The sequence below is a fragment of the Oncorhynchus nerka genome, unplaced genomic scaffold, assembly GCF_034236695.1.
Source record: "Oncorhynchus nerka isolate Pitt River unplaced genomic scaffold, Oner_Uvic_2.0 unplaced_scaffold_511___fragment_3, whole genome shotgun sequence".
Lineage (NCBI taxonomy): Eukaryota > Metazoa > Chordata > Actinopteri > Salmoniformes > Salmonidae > Oncorhynchus > Oncorhynchus nerka.
Window position 1 is genome coordinate 53330 of NW_027040288.1, and position 20959 is coordinate 74288.

At 43.8% G+C, this 20959-nt stretch overlaps 1 protein-coding gene across 2 annotated transcripts in view; it reads left to right on the forward strand.

Moving 5' to 3' along the window:
- The window catches only part of LOC115118751 (DNA (cytosine-5)-methyltransferase 3A-like), a 107149-nt gene that overhangs the window by 46232 nt on the left and 39958 nt on the right, over positions 1-20959 (forward strand). For both annotated transcript variants that reach the window (XM_065016352.1, XM_065016353.1), the window contains 5 exons: positions 9110-9269; positions 9387-9533; positions 14200-14244; positions 14653-14732; positions 15068-15180. In XM_065016352.1, coding sequence (XP_064872424.1) covers positions 9110-9269; positions 9387-9533; positions 14200-14244; positions 14653-14732; positions 15068-15180 — 545 coding nt within the window. The remainder of the gene's footprint in view (positions 1-9109; positions 9270-9386; positions 9534-14199; positions 14245-14652; positions 14733-15067; positions 15181-20959) is intronic.

Genomic DNA, 20959 nt, shown 5'->3' on the forward strand with positions numbered 1-20959 from the left:
ATCGGGCTATTTTTTTCAATTTCATTTGTAATAATGACAATTATAACAATACTGAATGAACACTTATTTTAACTTAATATAATACGCCAATAAAAATCAATTTAGCCTCAAATAAATAATGAAACATGTTCGATTTGGTTTAAATAATGCAACAACAAAGTGTTGGAGAAGTAAAAGTGCAATATGTGCCATGTAAGAAAGCTAACGTTTGAGTTCCTTGCTCAGAACATGAGAACATATGAAAGTTGGTGGTTCCTTTTGACATGAGACTTCAATATTCCCAGGTAAGAGGTTTTAGGTTGTAGTTATTATAGGAATTATAGGACTATTTCTCTCTATACCATTTGTATTTCATATACCTTTGACTATTGGATGTTCTTAAAGACGCTATAGTATTGCCAGTGTAACAGTATAGCTTCCGTCCCTCTCCTCACCCCTATCTGGGCTCGAACCAGCAACACATCGACAACAGCCACAATCGAAGGATCGTTACCCATCGCTCCACAAAAGCCGCGGCCCTTGCAGAGGAATAACTACTCCAAGTCTCAGAGCGAGTGACGTTTGAAACGCTATTAGCGCACACCCAGCTAACTAGCTAGCCATTTCACATCGGTTACACCAGCCATTAGGCTGATAGGCTTGAAGTCATAAACAGCGCTGTGCTTGCGATGAGTTGCTGGCAAAACGCACAAAAGTGCTGTTTGAATGAATGCTCACGAGCCTGCTGCTGCCTACCATCACTCAGTCAGACTGCTCTAATATGGTCGAATCCGGAAACTATAATTTCGAAAACAAAACGTTTATTATTTCAGTGAAATATGGAACCGTTCGGTATTTTATCTAATGGGTGGCATCCCTAAGTCTAAATATTCTTGTTACATTGCACTTGTTACATTGTGAAGAGACCTCTGGTGACATGTGTTGTGGATTAGTCATGGGTGTCTGAGCTCTGTGCCAGTAGTTTAAACAGACAGCTCGGTGCTTTCAACATGCCAATACCTCTCATAAAGCCAAACAGTGATGAAGTCAATCTCTCCTCCAGCAGAAGAGATAGCCATGCTGACTCTCCGTCTACATTTAAGGGCACCAGCCATGCTAACTCTTCGTCTACATTTAAGGGCCAGCCATGCTGACTCTTCGTCTACATTTAAGGGCCAGCCATGCTGACTCTTCGTCTACATTTAAGGGCCCCAGCCATGCTGACTCTTCGTCTACATTTAAGGGCCAGCCATGCTGACTCTTCGTCTACATTTAAGGGCCAGCCATGCTGACTCTTCGTCTACATTTAATGGCCAGCCATGCTGACTCTTCGTCTACATTTAAGGGCCCCAGCCATGCTGACTCTTCGTCTACATTTAAGGGCCAGCCATGCTGACTCTTCGTCTACATTTAAGGGCCCCAGCCATGCTGACTCTTCGTCTACATTTAAGGGCCAGCCATGCTGACTCTTCGTCTACATTTAAGGGCCAGCCATGCTGACTCTTCGTCTACATTTAAGGGCCCCAGCCATGCTGACTCTTCGTCTACATTTAAGGGCCAACCATGCTGACTCTTCGTCTACATTTAAGGGCCAGCCATGCTGACTCTTCGTCTACATTTAAGGGCCAGCCATGCTGACTCTTCGTCTACATTTAAGGGCCCCAGCCATGCTGACTCTTCGTCTACGTTTAAGGGCCAGCCATGCTGACTCTTCGTCTACATTTAAGGGCCCCAGCCATGCTGACTCTTCGTCTACATTTAAGGGCCCCAGCCATGCTAACTCTTCGTCTACATTTAAGGGCCCCAGCCATGCTGACTCTTCGTCTACATTTAAGGGCCAGCCATGCTGACTCTTCGTCTACATTTAAGGGCCAGCCATGCTGACTCTTCGTCTACATTTAATGGCCAGCCATGCTGACTCTTCGTCTACATTTAAGGGCCCCAGCCATGCTGACTCTTCGTCTACATTTAAGGGCCCCAGCCATGCTGCCCTGTTCACGACCAATTGGTACTAACGACTTCCCACTGCAAAACTTAACAAGGAGCTGACAGTCAGTTTCAGAATGAGTGGCAAGAAATACTTGTCCCTGATTGCAGCACTTTGTTAAGTGTTTCAGTGATTTCACTCACAGTAACAGCTGACGTGTTGAGTCATCCACATACATAGACAGACTGGCTTTACTCAGAGCCAGTGGCATGTCGTTAGTAAAGATTGAACAAAGTAATGGGTCTTGACAGCTGCCCTGGGGAATGCCTGATTCTACCTGGATTATGTTGGAGAGGCTTCCATTAAAGAACACCCTCTGTGTTCTGTTAGACAGGTAACTCTTCATCCACATTATAGCAGGGGGTGTAAAGGCATAACACCCTCTGTGTTCTGTTAGACAGGTAACTTTTTATCCACATTATAGCAGGGGGTGTAAAGCCATAACACCCTCTGTGTTCTGTTAGACAGGTAACTCTTTATCCACATTATAGCAGGGGGTGTAAAGCCATAACACCCTCTGTGTTCTGTTAGACAGGTAACTCTTCATCCACATTATAGCAGGGGGTGTAAAGCCATAACACCCTCTGTGTTTCTGTTAGACAGGTAACCCTTTATCCACATTATAGCAGGGGGTGTAAAGCCATAACACCCTCTGTGTTCTGTTAGACAGGTAACTCTTCATCCACATTATAGCGGGGGGGTGTAAAGCCATAACACCCTCTGTGTTCTGTTAGACAGGTAACTCTGTATCCACATTATAACAGGGGGTGTAGAGGCTTATAACACCCTCTGTGTTCTGTTAGACAGGTAACGCTTTATCCACATTATAGCAGGGGGTGTAAAGCCATAACACCCTCTGTGTTCTGTTAGACAGGTAACTCTTCATCCACATTATAGCAGGGGGTGTTACACCCTCTGTGTTCTGTTAGACAGGTAACTCCTTATCCATAATACAGCAGGGGGCGTAAAGCCATAACACCCTCTGTGTTCTGTTAGACAGGTAACTCTTCATCCACATTATAGCAGGGGGTGTAAAGCCATAACACCCTCTGTGTTCTGTTAGACAGGTAACTCTTCATCCACATTATAGCAGGGGGTGTAAAGCCATAACACCCTCTGTGTTTCTGTTAGACAGGTAACCCTTTATCCACATTATAGCAGGGGGTGTAAAGCCATAACACCCTCTGTGTTCTGTTAGACAGGTAACTCTTTATCCACAATATAGCAGGGGGCGTAAAGCCATAACACCCTCTGTGTTCTGTTAGACAGGTAACGCTTTATCCACATTATAGCAGGGGGTGTAAAGCCATAACACCCTCTGTGTTCTGTTAGACAGGTAACTCTGTATCCACATTATAACAGGGGGTGTAGAGGCTTATAACACCCTCTGTGTTCTGTTAGACAGGTAACGCTTTATCCACATTATAGCAGGGGGTGTAAAGCCATAACACCCTCTGTGTTCTGTTAGACAGGTAACTCTTTATCCACATTATAGCAGGGGGTGTTACACCCTCTGTGTTCTGTTAGACAGGTAACTCCTTATCCACAATACAGCAGGGGGCGTAAAGCCATAACACCCTCTGTGTTCTGTTAGACAGGTAACTCTTTATCCACATTATAGCAGGGGGTGTAAAGCCATAACACCCTCTGTGTTCTGTTAGACAGGTAACTCTTTATCCACATTATAGCAGGGGGTGTAAAGCCATAACACCCTCTGTGTTCTGTTAGACAGGTAACTCTTTATCCACATTATAGCAGGGGGTGTAAAGCCATAACACCCTCTGTGTTCTGTTAGACAGGTAACTCTTTATCCACATTATAACAGGGGGTGTAAAGCCATAACACCCTCTGTGTTCTGTTAGACAGGTAACTCTTCATCCACATTATAGCAGGGGGTGTAAAGCCATAACACCCTCTGTGTTCTGTTAGACAGATAACTCTTTATCCACATTATAGCAGGGGGTGTAAAGCCATAACACCCTCTGTGTTCTGTTAGACAGGTAACTCTTTATCCACATTATAGCAGGGGGTGTAAAGCCATAACACCCTCTGTGTTCTGTTAGACAGGTAACCCTTTATCCACATTATAGCAGGGGGTGTAAAGTCATAACACCCTCTGTGTTCTGTTAGACAGGTAACTCTTTATCCACATTATAGCAGGGGGTGTAAAGCCATAACACCCTCTGTGTTCTGTTAGACAGGTAACTCTGTATCCACATTATAACAGGGGGTGTAGAGGCTTATAACACCCTCTGTGTTCTGTTAGACAGGTAACGCTTTATCCACATTATAGCAGGGGGTGTAAAGCCATAACACCCTCTGTGTTCTGTTAGACAGGTAACTCTTCATCCACATTATAGCAGGGGGTGTTACACCCTCTGTGTTCTGTTAGACAGGTAACTCCTTATCCATAATACAGCAGGGGGCGTAAAGCCATAACACCCTCTGTGTTCTGTTAGACAGGTAACTCTTCATCCACATTATAGCAGGGGGTGTAAAGCCATAACACCCTCTGTGTTCTGTTAGACAGGTAACTCTTCATCCACATTATAGCAGGGGGTGTAAAGCCATAACACCCTCTGTGTTTCTGTTAGACAGGTAACCCTTTATCCACATTATAGCAGGGGGTGTAAAGCCATAACACCCTCTGTGTTCTGTTAGACAGGTAACTCTTTATCCACAATATAGCAGGGGGCGTAAAGCCATAACACCCTCTGTGTTCTGTTAGACAGGTAACGCTTTATCCACATTATAGCAGGGGGTGTAAAGCCATAACACCCTCTGTGTTCTGTTAGACAGGTAACTCTGTATCCACATTATAACAGGGGGTGTAGAGGCTTATAACACCCTCTGTGTTCTGTTAGACAGGTAACGCTTTATCCACATTATAGCAGGGGGTGTAAAGCCATTAACACCCTCTGTGTTCTGTTAGACAGGTAACTCTTTATCCACATTATAGCAGGGGGTGTTACACCCTCTGTGTTCTGTTAGACAGGTAACTCCTTATCCACAATACAGCAGGGGGCGTAAAGCCATAACACCCTCTGTGTTCTGTTAGACAGGTAACTCTTTATCCACATTATAGCAGGGGGTGTAAAGCCATAACACCCTCTGTGTTCTGTTAGACAGGTAACTCTTTATCCACATTATAGCAGGGGGTGTAAAGCCATAACACCCTCTGTGTTCTGTTAGACAGGTAACTCTTTATCCACATTATAGCAGGGGGTGTAAAGCCATAACACCCTCTGTGTTCTGTTAGACAGGTAACTCTTTATCCACATTATAACAGGGGGTGTAAAGCCATAACACCCTCTGTGTTCTGTTAGACAGGTAACTCTTCATCCACATTATAGCAGGGGGTGTAAAGCCATAACACCCTCTGTGTTCTGTTAGACAGATAACTCTTTATCCACATTATAGCAGGGGGTGTAAAGCCATAACACCCTCTGTGTTCTGTTAGACAGGTAACTCTTTATCCACATTATAGCAGGGGGTGTAAAGCCATAACACCCTCTGTGTTCTGTTAGACAGGTAACCCTTTATCCACATTATAGCAGGGGGTGTAAAGTCATAACACCCTCTGTGTTCTGTTAGACAGGTAACTCTTTATCCACATTATAGCAGGGGGTGTAAAGCCATAACACCCTCTGTGTTCTGTTAGACAGGTAACTCTTCATCCACATTATAGCAGGGGGTGTAAAGCCATAACACCCTCTGTGTTCTGTTAGACAGATAACTCTTTATCCACATTATAGCAGGGGGTGTAAAGCCATAACACCCTCTGTGTTCTGTTAGACAGGTAACTCTTTATCCACATTATAGCAGGGGGTGTAAAGCCATAACACCCTCTGTGTTCTGTTAGACAGGTAACCCTTTATCCACATTATAGCAGGGGGTGTAAAGCCATAACACCCTCTGTGTTCTGTTAGACAGGTAACTCTTCATCCACATTATAGCAGGGGGTGTAAAGCCACAACACCCTCTGTGTTCTGTTAGACAGGTAACTCTTTATCCACATTATAGCAGGGGGTGTTACACCCTCTGTGTTCTGTTAGACAGGTAACTCCTTATCCACAATACAGCAGGGGGCGTAAAGCCATAACACCGTCTGTGTTCTGTTAGACAGGTAACTCCTTATCCACAATACAGCAGGGGGCGTAAAGCCATAACACCCTCTGTGTTCTGTTAGACAGGTAACTCTTCATCCACATTATAGCAGGGGGTGTAAAGCCATAACACCCTCTGTGTTCTGTTAGACAGGTAACTCTTTATCCACATTATAGCAGGGGGTGTAAAGCCATAACACCCTCTGTGTTCTGTTAGACAGGTAACTCTTTATCCACATTATAGCGGGGGGGTGTAAAGCCATAACACCCTCTGTGTTCTGTTAGACAGGTAACTCTTTATCCACATTATAGCAGGGGGTGTAAAGCCATAACACCCTCTGTGTTCTGTTAGACAGGTAACTCTGTATCCACATTATAACAGGGGGTGTAGAGGCTTATAACACCCTCTGTGTTCTGTTAGACAGGTAACTCTTTATCCACATTATAGCAGGGGGTGTTACACCCTCTGTGTTCTGTTAGACAGGTAACTCCTTATCCACAATACAGCAGGGGGCGTAAAGCCATAACACCGTCTGTGTTCTGTTAGACAGGTAACTCCTTATCCACAATACAGCAGGGGGCGTAAAGCCATAACACCCTCTGTGTTCTGTTAGACAGGTAACTCTTCATCCACATTATAGCAGGGGGTGTAAAGCCATAACACCCTCTGTGTTCTGTTAGACAGGTAACTCTTTATCCACATTATAGCAGGGGGTGTAAAGCCATAACACCCTCTGTGTTCTGTTAGACAGGTAACTCTTTATCCACATTATAGCAGGGGGTGTAAAGCCATAACACCCTCTGTGTTCTGTTAGACAGGTAACTCTGTATCCACATTATAACAGGGGGTGTAGAGGCTTATAACACCCTCTGTGTTCTGTTAGACAGGTAACGCTTTATCCACATTATAGCAGGGGGTGTAAAGCCATAACACCCTCTGTGTTCTGTTAGACAGGTAACTCTGTATCCACATTATAACAGGGGGTGTAGAGGCTTATAACACCCTCTGTGTTCTGTTAGACAGGTAACTCTTCATCCACATTATAGCAGGGGGTGTTACACCCTCTGTGTTCTGTTAGACAGGTAACTCCTTATCCACAATACAGCAGGGGGCGTAAAGCCATAACACCCTCTGTGTTCTGTTAGACAGGTAACTCTTTATCCACATTATAGCAGGGGGTGTAAAGCCATAACACCCTCTGTGTTCTGTTAGACAGGTAACTCTTTATCCACATTATAGCAGGGGGTGTAAAGCCATAACACCCTCTGTGTTCTGTTAGACAGGTAACTCTTTATCCACATTATAGCAGGGGGTGTAAAGCCATAACACCCTCTGTGTTCTGTTAGACAGATAACTCTTTATCCACATTATAGCAGGGGGTGTAAAGCCATAACACCCTCTGTGTTCTGTTAGACAGGTAACTCTTTATCCACATTATAGCAGGGGTGTAAAGCCATAACACCCTCTGTGTTCTGTTAGACAGGTAACCCTTTATCCACATTATAGCAGGGGGTGTAAAGTCATAACACCCTCTGTGTTCTGTTAGACAGGTAACTCTTTATCCACATTATAGCAGGGGGTGTAAAGCCATAACACCCTCTGTGTTCTGTTAGACAGGTAACTCTTCATCCACATTATAGCAGGGGGTGTAAAGCCATAACACCCTCTGTGTTCTGTTAGACAGATAACTCTTTATCCACATTATAGCAGGGGGTGTAAAGCCATAACACCCTCTGTGTTCTGTTAGACAGGTAACTCTTTATCCACATTATAGCAGGGGGTGTAAAGCCATAACACCCTCTGTGTTCTGTTAGACAGGTAACCCTTTATCCACATTATAGCAGGGGGTGTAAAGCCATAACACCCTCTGTGTTCTGTTAGACAGGTAACTCTTCATCCACATTATAGCAGGGGGTGTAAAGCCACAACACCCTCTGTGTTCTGTTAGACATGTAACTCTTTATCCACATTATAGCAGGGGGTGTAAAGCCATAACACCCTCTGTGTTCTGTTAGACAGGTAACTCTTTATCCACAATATAGCAGGGGGTGTAAAGCCATAACACCCTCTGTGTTCTGTTAGACAGGTAACTCTGTATCCACATTATAGCAGGGGGTGTAAAGCCATAACACCCTCTGTGTTCTGTTAGACAGGTAACTCTTTATCCACATTATAGCAGGGGGTGTAAAGCCATTAACACCCTCTGTGTTCTGTTAGACAGGTAACTCTTCATCCACATTATAGCAGGGGGTGTAAAGCCATAACACCCTCTGTGTTCTGTTAGACAGGTAACTCTTTATCCACATTATAGCAGGGGGTGTAAAGCCATAACACCCTCTGTGTTCTGTTAGACAGGTAACTCTTTATCCACATTATAGCAGGGGGTGTAAAGCCATAACACCCTCTGTGTTCTGTTAGACGGGTAACTCTTTACCCACATTATAGCAGGGGGTGTAAAGCCATAACACCCTCTGTGTTCTGTTAGACAGGTAACTCTTTATCCACATTATAGCAGGGGGTGTAAATCCATTAACACCCTCTGTGTTCTGTTAGACAGGTAACTCTTCATCCACATTATAGCAGGGGGTGTAAAGCCATAACACCCTCTGTGTTCTGTTAGACAGGTAACTCTTCATCCACATTATAGCAGGGGGTGTAAAGCCATAACACCCTCTGTGTTCTGTTAGACAGGTAACTCTTCATCCACATTATAGCAGGGGGTGTAAAGCCATAACACCCTCTGTGTTCTGTTAGACAGGTAACTCTTTATCCACATTATAGCAGGGGGTGTAAAGCCATAACTCATACGTTTTTCCAGCAGCAGACTATGATCGATAATGTCAAAAGCCACACTGAAGTCTAACAAGACAGCCCCCACATTGTTTTTATCATCAATTTCTCTCAGCCAGTCTTCAGTAATTTGTGTAAGTGCTGTGCTTGTTGAATGTCCTTCCTATAAGCATGCTGAAACCCTGTTGTCAATTTTTTTACTGTGTGTGTGTGTGTGTGTGTGTGTGTGTGTGTGTGTGTGTTTAGGTGGCGAGCAAGCGTGCCGGCAGGCCTCTCCCCTCTTGTGATGGTGGTGATGATGCAGAGGGTGGGGGGGCGGAGCTACAGAAGCAGAACAGGAAGTTGATAGAATGGGCCATGACAGGCTTCCTGCCCAGCGGACCTCCGAGTCTGGACCCCCCTGATGGTACACATACACGCACACACACACACACACACACACACACACACACACACCCACACACACACACACACACAAACACACATAAGTAAGTGTTTCCTGTTGTTTGACCCCACCCCCCAGAGGAGAGACACCCATATAAGGACGTGTATCCTGAGATGTGGGTGGAGCCAGAGGAAGCTTACACCCCGCCCCCTCCGACCAAGAGGCCCCGCAAGAACGTTGCTGAGAAACCCAAGATCAGAGAGGTCATCGATGAGGGGACTAGAGGTAAACACACACATGCTAAAGTCTCTACTCAGTCCGACTCTTTAAAGTTGTAATAGCAGAATGCACTAGGTGGATACTGCCTCATCAGTTCCTCTTGTCAGTCATTACAGACCGTAGAGAGATATTTATAACTTTAAATGTCCAGATCAACTAGCCCATACTAGTGCTCCAGTCTCAGCAACATCAACCTGTTTTAGAGACTGACAGACAGGGTCTCGTAGGGCTCCAGTCCTCCCTGTCAGAAAAACCAACAGAGAACTTGGACAGCATATCAACTGTAGAAATGGTGCTATGGTTATTGTGAGTGATCTAATTGATGTTCATTTAACTTTGTCTTTCTGGTGAGTTCATACAAACTGTTATCTGCTACTGATATGGTTGGAACGTTAATCATTTGGTTTTCTATTCCCTCGAGAAAGATGCCCCAGGGGCAGAGTGGCCCACACGCATTCAATATGGTTATTTTAAATGTTAGAGCAAAAAAAAACCTTTCTTGTGAATGACCTCATTACTGAGCGTGAAGTTGATTGGATGTTTCTCATCAGAAAAGGGGGAGGGACATCCTCTATTTACACTAATGCTCTCAGCTGTAAGGACATTTCATTTTGCGACTTTGGGCCTTTTGAGCATCATGCTCTACTGTTTAAATGTGAGCCACCAGTGCTGGCCATGACCCTGTGTAGGCCACCACAGCACTGCCCCTCTTGCTTTTCTGATTTATCTAAACTATTGTTGTAACGGCATTCCTCCTCCTCTTCTCATGTTGACAAAGAGACTGACTCCAAGACCATTGAATTTATGAATCTTTTGAGCTCTATGGACTTTATCCAACATGTTACTGGGCCCACCCTTAACCACAGCCATACTCTGGACCTGGTTATTACCAAGGGGCTTTCTACTGGGCCCACCCATAACCACAGCCATACTCTGGACCTGGTTATTACCAAGGGGCTTTCTACTGGGCCCACCCATAACCACAGCCATACTCTGGACCTGGTTATTACCTAGGGGCTTTCTACTGGGCCCACCTATAACCACAGCCATGTTCTGGACCTGGTTATTACCAAGGGGCTTTCTACTGGGCCCACCCATAACCACAGCCATACTCTGGACCTGGTTATTACCTAGGGGCTTTCTACTGGGCCCACCTATAACCACAGCCATGTTCTGGACCTGGTTATTACCAAGGGGCTTTCTACTGGGCCCACCCATAACCACAGCCATACTCTGGACCTGGTTATTACCAAGGGTCTTTCTAATGGGCCCACCCATAACCACAGCCATACTCTGGACCTGGTTATTACCTAGGGGCTTTCTACTGGGCCCACCTATAACCACAGCCATACTCTGGACCTGGTTATTACCAAGGGGCTTTCTGCTGGGCCCACCCATAACCACAGCCATACTCTGGACCTGGTTATTACCTAGGGGCTTTCTACTGGGCCCACCCATAACCACAGCCATACTCTGGACCTGGTTATTACCAAGGGTCATTGTACTGTGTTCATCATTGATGTCCAAATAGCTTCTTTTTTTAGCGCGTTTGGTAAACAAATCCAAACGCGCGCTCAGGTCCAGGGGAACGTCGGACGAAAATTTCAAAAAGTTATATTACAGCCCGCAGAAACTTGTCAAACTAAGTATAGAATCAATCTTTAGGATGTTTTTATCATAAATGTTCGATAATGTTCCAACCGGATAATTCCTATGTCTGTAGAAAAGCAATGGAACGGGAGCTAACTCTCTCGTGACCGCGCCTCAGAGCCTGTGGCACTCTGCCAGACACCTGGCACTCTGCCAGACACCTCAATCCCCTCTCATTCGCCCCCACCTCACAGTAGAAGCCTGAAACAACGTTCTAAAGACTGTTGACATCTAGTGGAAGCCGTGGGAAGGGCAATATGACTCCATTTACACTGTATATTGGAATGGCAAAGAGTTGAAAAACTACAAACCTCAGATTTCCCACTTCCTGGTTGGATTTTTCTCAGGTTTTCACCTGCCATATGAGTTCTGTTATACTCACAGACATCATTCAAACAGTTTTAGAAACTTCAGAGTGTTTTCTATCCAATACTACTAATGATATGCATATATTAGCATCTGGGACAGAGTAGCAGGCAGTTTACTCTGGGCACCTTATTCATCCAAGCTACTCAATACTGCCCCCCATGTCACCAAGAAGTTAAACAATGCCACTTTATGTTTATATACCCTACATTACTCATCTCATATGTATATACTGTACTCGATACCATCTACTGCATCTTGCCTATGCTGTTCTGTACCATCACTCATTCATATATCTTTATGTACATATTTTTTATCCCTTTACACTTATGTGTGTAAGGTAGTTGTTGTGAAATTGTTAGGTTAGATTACTAGTTGGTTTTTACTGCATTGTCGGAACTAGAAGCACAAGCATTTCGCTACACTCGCATTAACATCTGCTAACCATGTGTATGTGACAAATAAAATGTGATTTGATTTGAATGCTGCAGCATGAGTACTGATCAGGAACACGGAACAGAGAGCACACATTACATCGGTTTTAAGTTCTCTGCACTGGCTGCCTGTGAGTTTAACAATTCATTTACAGATTATTCTATTCATATCAATCCCCAATACATGTCAGACATGCTTTTAAGTTATGTACCCAGTAGGTCATTCAGGTCCTCTGGCCTTTTAACTACCACAAAGTCTAGGACCAAGAGGCATGTAGAGGCCTCCATTATCTGGAATTGCTGCCAGAGAACCTGAGGGGGACCAAGAGACATGTCCAGAGAACCTGGGGACCAAGAGACATGTCCAGAGAACCTGGGGACCAAGAGACATGTCCAGAGAACCTGGGGACCAAGAGACATGTCCAGAGAACCTGGGGACCAAGAGACATGTCCAGAGAACCTGGGGACCAAGAGACATGTCCAGAGAATCTGAGGGGGACCAAGAGACATGTCCAGAGAACCTGAGGGGGACCAAGAGGCATGTCCAGAGAACCTGAGGGGACCAAGAGGCATGTCCAGAGAACCTGAGGGGGACCAAGAGACATGTCCAGAGAACCTGGGGACCAAGAGACATGTCCAGAGAACCTGGGGACCAAGAGACATGTCCAGAGAACCTGGGGACCAAGAGACATGTCCAGAGAACCTGGGGACCAAGAGACATGTCCAGAGAACCTGGGGACCAAGAGACATGTCCAGAGAATCTGAGGGGGACCAAGAGACATGTCCAGAGAACCTGAGGGGGACCAAGAGGCATGTCCAGAGAACCTGAGGGGGACCAAGAGGCATGTCCAGAGAACCTGAGGGGGACCAAGAGACATGTCCAGAGAACCTGGGGACCAAGAGACATGTCCAGAGAACCTGGGGACCAAGAGACATGTCCAGAGAACCTGGGGACCAAGAGACATGTCCAGAGAACCTGGGGACCAAGAGACATGTCCAGAGAACCTGGGGACCAAGAGACATGTCCAGAGAATCTGAGGGGGACCAAGAGACATGTCCAGAGAACCTGAGGGGGACCAAGAGGCATGTCCAGAGAACCTGAGGGGACCAAGAGGCATGTCCAGAGAACCTGAGGGGGACCAAGAGACATGTCCAGAGAACCTGGGGACCAAGAGACATGTCCAGAGAACCTGGGGACCAAGAGACATGTCCAGAGAACCTGGGGACCAAGAGACATGTCCAGAGAACCTGGGGACCAAGAGACATGTCCAGAGAATCTGAGGGGGACCAAGAGACATGTCCAGAGAACCTGAGGGGGACCAAGAGGCATGTCCAGAGAACCTGAGGGGACCAAGAGGCATGTCCAGAGAACCTGAGGGGACCAAGAGGCATGTCCAGAGAACCTGGGGACCAAGAGACATGTCCAGAGAACCTGGGGACCGAAACTAAATTTAAAAGAGATCTTAAAACACACCTTTTTAGTTTTGCTTTTACTCAGGGGGCTTTTTTTTGTAGTAAATATTTCAGCTTTTAGTTTGCTGTGTTTTGTTTGTTTTTTCCTGTTAAGGACATTGCGTTACATTCCATGTCTGAAATGGGCTGTATAAATAAAGCTAGATTTGATGTCATTGGCTACTCACGACAGTCACAGATAATCGTTTAATGAGACGCAATCTGAGGGCTACTGATCACTTCTTCTTTCCCAGGCGTCCCAACGTTTGAGTTTTGAGAATAGTGATCAGCCAATGAGAGCATCGCGAGGAGAAGATGCCAGTGATATGATGCCGTTGTTTCGCATCACCCAGAATGTGTAGACTCTGGAGCAGGAGCCAGGACTACTACTAGTATGCATTTTTACTTGCCTTTAACCAAAGCCAAAGTGTCAAATCATTACAGCTCTGAAGTTCACAAGTAATCAATTAAAAAATGTCACCTCTGTAATGGCAATTGTGAATGTCTGACTGAAAACGGTTTATAAGGCTGCTTTGGGCCACAGCTCATTGTAGCTACGTTACATCATCACATCATTGTTTTCGCAAGACATCATGGTGGTATGGAGAATCAAGTGAAGAATCTTGTAATGTGTGACAGGTCGTTTAGTGTGAGCAACACTACATTGACAAGACAAAAAAACGACAGGCAAGACAGTGAGAGGCACAGCGATGTTAGGATTTTGAAAGTTGTGTAGTGTACACTCTGCATAAGATTTTGTTGTGTTTCAGAGAGACTCATCCAAGAGATCAGACAGAAGACCAGGAACATGGAAGGTAAACATCTCTATAAGTTCTACAATCTCCATCCTAGTTCTACTATAGTTCTACTGTCTCTACTCTAGGTCTACTAACTCTACTCTAGGTCTACTAACTCTACTCTAGTTCTACTGTCTCTACTCTAGTTCTACTGTCTCTACTCTAGGTCTACCAACTCTACTCTAGTTCTACTATCTCTACTCTAGTTCTACTGTCTCTACTCTAGGTCTACCAACTCTACTCTAGTTCTACTATCTCTACTCTAGATCTACTAACTCTACTGTAGTTCTATTATTTCCACTTCATGCTAACATTTTATGACTTCTGTGTGTATGTGTGTGTGTGTGTGTGTGTGTGTGTGTGTGTGTGTGTGTGTGTGTGTGTGTGTGTGTGTGTGTGTGTGTGTGTGTGTGTGTGTGTGTGTAGATATCTGTATCTCCTGTGGAAGCCTCAACGTCTCTCTGGAACACCCTCTCTTCATCGGAGCCATGTGTCAGAGCTGCAAGGTAAACAGACTCGCCCTCTGTAAGAGTTTGAACTGTTTCTTGGAGTTTAAAGGTGTGTGGGTGGGTGTAGAACTGTTTCTTGGAGTTTAAAGGTGTGTGGGTGTGGAACTGTTTAAAGGTGTGTGGGTGGGTGTAGAACTGTTTCTTGGAGTTTAAAGGTGTGTGGGTGTGTGTAGAACTGTTCCTTGGAGTTTAAAGGTGTGTGGGTGTGTGTAGAACTGTTCCTTGGAGTTTAAAGGTGTGTGGGTGTGTGTAGAACTGTTCCTGGAGTGTAAAGGTGTGTGGGTGGGTGTAGAACTGTTTCTTGGAGTTTAAAGGTGTGTGGGTGTGTGTAGAACTGTTTCTTGGAGTGTGCGTACCAATACGATGATGATGGATACCAGTCGTACTGCACTATCTGCTGTGGAGGACGGGAGGTCTTGATGTGTGGAAACAACAACTGCTGCAGGTCAGCGCATACACACACACACATACTTGACTATTTCTACTATATATACTCTAGTTCAACTATATTATAGTTCTACTATCTCTACTGTAGTTCTACTGTCTCTATCGTAATGATCTGTTCTCTAGTTCTAGTGTCTACTGTAGTTATACTATATTTACTGTAGTTCTACTATATTTACTGCAGTTCTACTATATTTACTGCAGTTATTTATCTCTACTGTAGTTCTACTATCTCTACTGTAGTTCTACTATATTTACTGTAGTTATACTATATTTAGTGTAGTTCTACTATCTCTACTGTAGTTATACTATATTTACTGCAGTTATACTATATGTAGTGTAGTTCTACTATCTCTACTGTAGTTATACTATCTATACTGTAGTTATACTATCTCTACTGTAGTTATACTATATTTACTGTAGTTATACTATATTTAGTGTAGTTCTATCTCTACTGTAGTTATACTATATTTACTGTAGTTATACTATATTTACTGTAGTTCTACTATCTCTACTGTAGTTCTACTGTCTCTACCGTAATTATCTGTTCTCTAGTTCTAGGGTCTACTGTAGTTATACTATATTTACTGTAGTTCTACTATATTTCCTGTAGTTATACTATATTTAGTGTAGTTCTACTATCTCTACTGTAGTTATACTATATTTACTGCAGTTATACTATATTTACATTTTACATTTAAGTCATTTACCTGTAGTTATACTATATTTACTGTACTATTATCTCCACTGTAGTTATACTATCTCTACTGTAGTTATACTATATTTAGTGTAGTTATACTATATTTAGTGTAGTTATACTATCTCTACTGTAGTTATACTATATTTACTGCAGTTATACTATATGTAGTGTAGTTCTACTATCTCTACTGTAGTTCTACTATCGCTACTGTAGTTATACTATCTCTACTGTAGTTATACTATCTCTACTGTAGTTATACTATCTCTACTGTAGTTATACTATATTTAGTGTAGTTCTATCTCTACTGTAGTTATACTATATTTACTGTAGTTATACTATATTTACTGTAGTTCTACTATCTCTACTGTAGTTATACTGTCTCTACCGTAATTATCTGTTCTCTAGTTCTAGTGTCTACTGTAGTTATACTATATTTACTGTAGTTCTATCTCTACTCTAGTTCTAGTGCCTACTCTAGTTATACTATGATTTACTGTAGTTATACTATATTTACTGTAGTTCTACTATCTCTACTCTAGTTCTACTATATTTAGTGTAGTTCTACTATCTCTACTGTAGTTATACTATATTTAGTGTAGTTATACTATCTCTAGGGGGCTTTACTATTCTTAGGTAGTGGAATGAATTTTGCTTCCCTCCAAGTCTAAGGGCACACTTCCTAGTATGCTTAGATTGTGGCAAATAAGAGTGGCAATATCATCCTCTAGTTTCCTCAGTAATTTCGCATCCAAGTTGTCAGATCCAGGTGGCTTGTCATTGTTGATAGACAACAATAATTATTTCCCCTCTTCCACATTCACTTTTCATAAATCAAAAGCTCCAATGCTTTTGACACCATTATTCATCTTTGTTTCATAGTATAGTTTCTTCTTTTTATTCAGTTCAGTCATATGATTTCTCAATTTGCAGTACATTTGCCAATCGGTTGTGCAGCCAAACTTATTTGGCATTCCTTTTGCCTCATCTTTCTCAATCATACAATTTGTGACCGACCGGCTCGATTCGGTCTTATGTAGCAACATTTGAAATTGTGTTTTTTACATTGGATAAAAGTAGAGACTCATAGCTAGAAAATTGTATATTATACACTACAGTTGAGGAACAATGGGAAAATAATTATGCTTTGAAAGATGATGAACTTGTAACCTCGCTTTTGAGAAATTGGCCCTTGAAATGTTTTCGTACACCTACTGGAGAACTCTTCTTTGTCTACACCTGTTACCTCGTGGAGGGAGCGCAACACCCTGCTACACTCAACTCCCCGTGGAGCGAAAGAGGTATGTTATTGTAGGTGCAGGTAAGGATGACAGAGGCAGAGAACCGTTGACAGGGAATTTATTTCCTTCACACGGTAATGTGGGGAAAAGGGTTGGACGGAACCAAAGCAAAGAAAGTACCATTTAAAGAGCCCCCTCTCCTACCTTAACCTGCCTACCCACTACTCACCTATTCTTAACGCCACATGTTGCGCTAATCAGAATACAGGGGGTGATCCGCCCAGGTCTTACCTAGTGTGCATAGACAGCGTACATACTACGGGTATATGCATGCCCCAGGCCTCTTGCCTAAACACAGGTGCCTTCCCCTTCCCCCCTGGGAACAATACCAGAATAATTACTAACGTAAAGTGAACAATATCAATAATCACAAACAGTCCTTTTTGCATACACATACCTCAGCAGGACCGGGCTACAAAATAATTGACAAAAACTGTCTCTGAGCAACGACCAACACAGGACATCAACGAAGCTCTCTCTGAGCAACAAAGGAACACTAGCTTTTATCCAGCTGCAGAAGGAGTTTGTAATTGGAGACAGCTGTATCCCCCGACGAGAAGGCGGGATCAGACCTCCAATCTGCAATTGGGCTGACCAATCAGCTACTTGGGGGAATCCAGGAAGCCATTTCCTGAAATATATACACATACAGTACATACAAACCCACAACAATACAGAAACTGGGGAACGTAACACGCCCACCCCAAAACATGGAAACTTCCAGTTTGCAATAACAAAACCCAACCCGTTCGCCGAACCCTTCACATAGTGAATCTGTATATTGTATCCTTGTACAATCAGAGCCCACCACATAAGGTGGCGGTTCTGATTGTACATCTGCTTTAGAAACACTAAAGTATTATGATCCGTGAAGACCAGTACAGGCAAGGCACTGGAGCCAACATATACCTCAAACTGTAAAGCTGGCAATAAAGTGTCTCTTGTTCAATTGTGGAGTATCTTGACTGACACGAGTTGAACTTACGGGAGAAGAAACTGACAAGAGAACCGCACCCACCCCACTACTAGCATCTACCTACAACTTAAAAGATTTGTCAAAGTTGGGGGCGGAAAGCACTGGGGCACTACAAAGTAGCACTGTGGCGGACTCAAAAGCGTAGTTACATTCCTGGGACCACTTAAATGGTACTTTGGGACTAAGCAGAGATATAAGGGGAGCTACTACCGTCGAGAATTTCTTACAGAATGTATGATAGTACCCTATCACCCTCAGGAATCTGCGCAATTGGAGGCGAGTCGTGGGAGCAGGAAAAGCAACAATTGCTTCCGCTTTGCAGAAACTGAGAGCACTTGACCTCGTCCCACTTGCTTCCCTAAGTAATTCACAGTAGTCTTCCCAAACTCACACTTGGCCAAATGGAGGGTTAAGGAATCATTCTCCAACCGCTGAAACACACTTTAAGGTGGCGAGATGATCAGACCAAGTAGACAAATAAATCACCACATCGTCATGGTAAGCAGTACAATTTGGCACATCCGCAAACACAATGTTAACTGGCCGCTGAAAAGTAGCAGGTGCATTGCACATTCCAAAGGAGGCAGGCTGAGGCAGCCATCTTGTACACAAGCAGCCTACCGAACACACAAACTAAAGTCATCCAAACTCCCAACCCATCATCACACCTCAATCACCAATCACAGAGAGCTCAGAGCAGCAGGGTCCGGTCACACCTCAATCACCAATCACAGAGAGCTCAGAGCAGCAGGGTCCGGTCACACCTCAATCACCAATCACAGAGAGCGCAGAGCAGCAGGGTCCGGTCACACCTCAATCACCAATCACAGAGAGCGCAGAGCAGCAGGGTCCGGTCACACCTCAATCACCAATCACAGAGAGCGCAGAGCAGCAGGGTCCGGTCACACCTCAATCACCAATCACAGAGAGCTCAGTGCAGCAGGGTCCGGTGGGCTTAATGATCCCGGATGAGCCCCCATTATGTTACTCCTCATGGAGGAGGGAACCTAACAACACCCATTCAGCATCGTTCACACCCACTTAAGCTTTGGCCCTACCCAGGTCTTTAAGGTTGGACATGTGAGACCATGTACTGAACAACCAAAGATTTCAAGTCTTAAGTCTGGTTTATACTATGGGTGTCACGTCTACTCACGCCTCCAGCGTTCAACGTCGCTAGTCTACTAACCACCGGTCCTGGGATCCATCATTACACCTGCACGTCATCATCAGACACTCCATTACCTCACTTATTACCTCCCCTATATCTGGCACCCCCTTACATTGCCTTGCAAAAGTATTCATCCTCCTTGGCGGTTTTCCTATTTTTTTGCATTACAACCTGTAATTTGAATGGATTTTTATTTGGATTTCATGTAACTGACACAAAATAGTCCAAATTGGTGAAGTGAAATGAAAAAAATAAAAAACTGAAAAGTGGTGCATGTATATGTATTCACCACCTTTGCTATGAAGCTCCTACATAAGATCTGGTGCCACCAATTACCTTCAGAAGTTACATAAGTAGTTAGATTGCACACAGGTGGACTTTATTTAAGTGTCACATGATCTGTCACATGATCTCAGTATATATACACCTGTTCTGAAAGGCCCCAGAGTCTGCAACACCACTAAGCAGGGGGCTCCACCAAGCAAGCGGCACCATGAAGACCAATGATCTCTCCAAACAGGTCAGGGACAAAGTAGTGAAGAAGTACAGATCAGGGTTGGGTTATAAAAAAATATCCGAAACTTTGAACATCCCACAGAGCATCATTAAATCCATTATTCAAAAATGGAAAGAATATGGCACCACAACAAACCTGCAAAGTGAGGGCTGCCTACCACAACTCATGGACTAGGCAAGGTGGGCCTTGATCAGAGAGGCAATAAAGAGACCAAAGATAATCCTGAAGGAGCTGCAAAGCTCCACAGCGGAGATTGGAGTATCTGTCCATAGGACCACTTTAAGCCGTACACGCCACATAGCTGGGCTTTAAGGAAGAGTGTCCAGAAAGAGCCATTGTTTAAAGAAAAAAATAATCAAACATGTTTGGTGTTTTCCAAAAGGCATGTGGGAGACTCCCCAAACATATGGAAGAAAGTACTCTGGTCAGATTAAACTAAAATTGAGCTTTTTTGGCCATCAAGGAAAACGATATGTCTGGCGCAAACCCAACACCTCTCATCACCTCGAACACCATCCCCATAGTGATGTTTTTCATCGGTAGCGACTGGGAAACTGGTCAGAATTTAACCTCTCTGGGATAGGCGGGACGCAAATGTCCCACTTGGCAAATTGCCAGGGAAGATGCAGAGTGCCAGATTCAAATAAAATACTATAAAATTCAAACTTTCATTAAATCACATATGTAAGATACCAAATTAAAGCTCGTTGTGAATCCAGCAAACATGTCAGAATTCAAAGAGGCTTCGTAAACAAAGATAGAATAGCATATTTCAACCCTGCAGGCACCACACAAAACACAGAAATAAAATATAAATCATGCCTTAACTTTGACGAGCTTCTTTTGTTGGCACTCCAATATGTCCCATAAACATCACAAATGGTCCTATTTGTTCGATTAATTCCGTCCAAAAAGTCAATTTATTTGGCACGTTTGATCCAGAAAAAAACAGCTTCCAATTTGCGCAACGTCACTACAAAATATCTCAAAAGTTACCTGTAAACTTTGCCAAAACATTTCAAACGACTTTTGTAATACAACTTTAGGTATTTTTAAACGTTGATAATCGATCAAATTGAAGACGGGTCTGTTTTCAATACAGGAGGATCACAAACTAA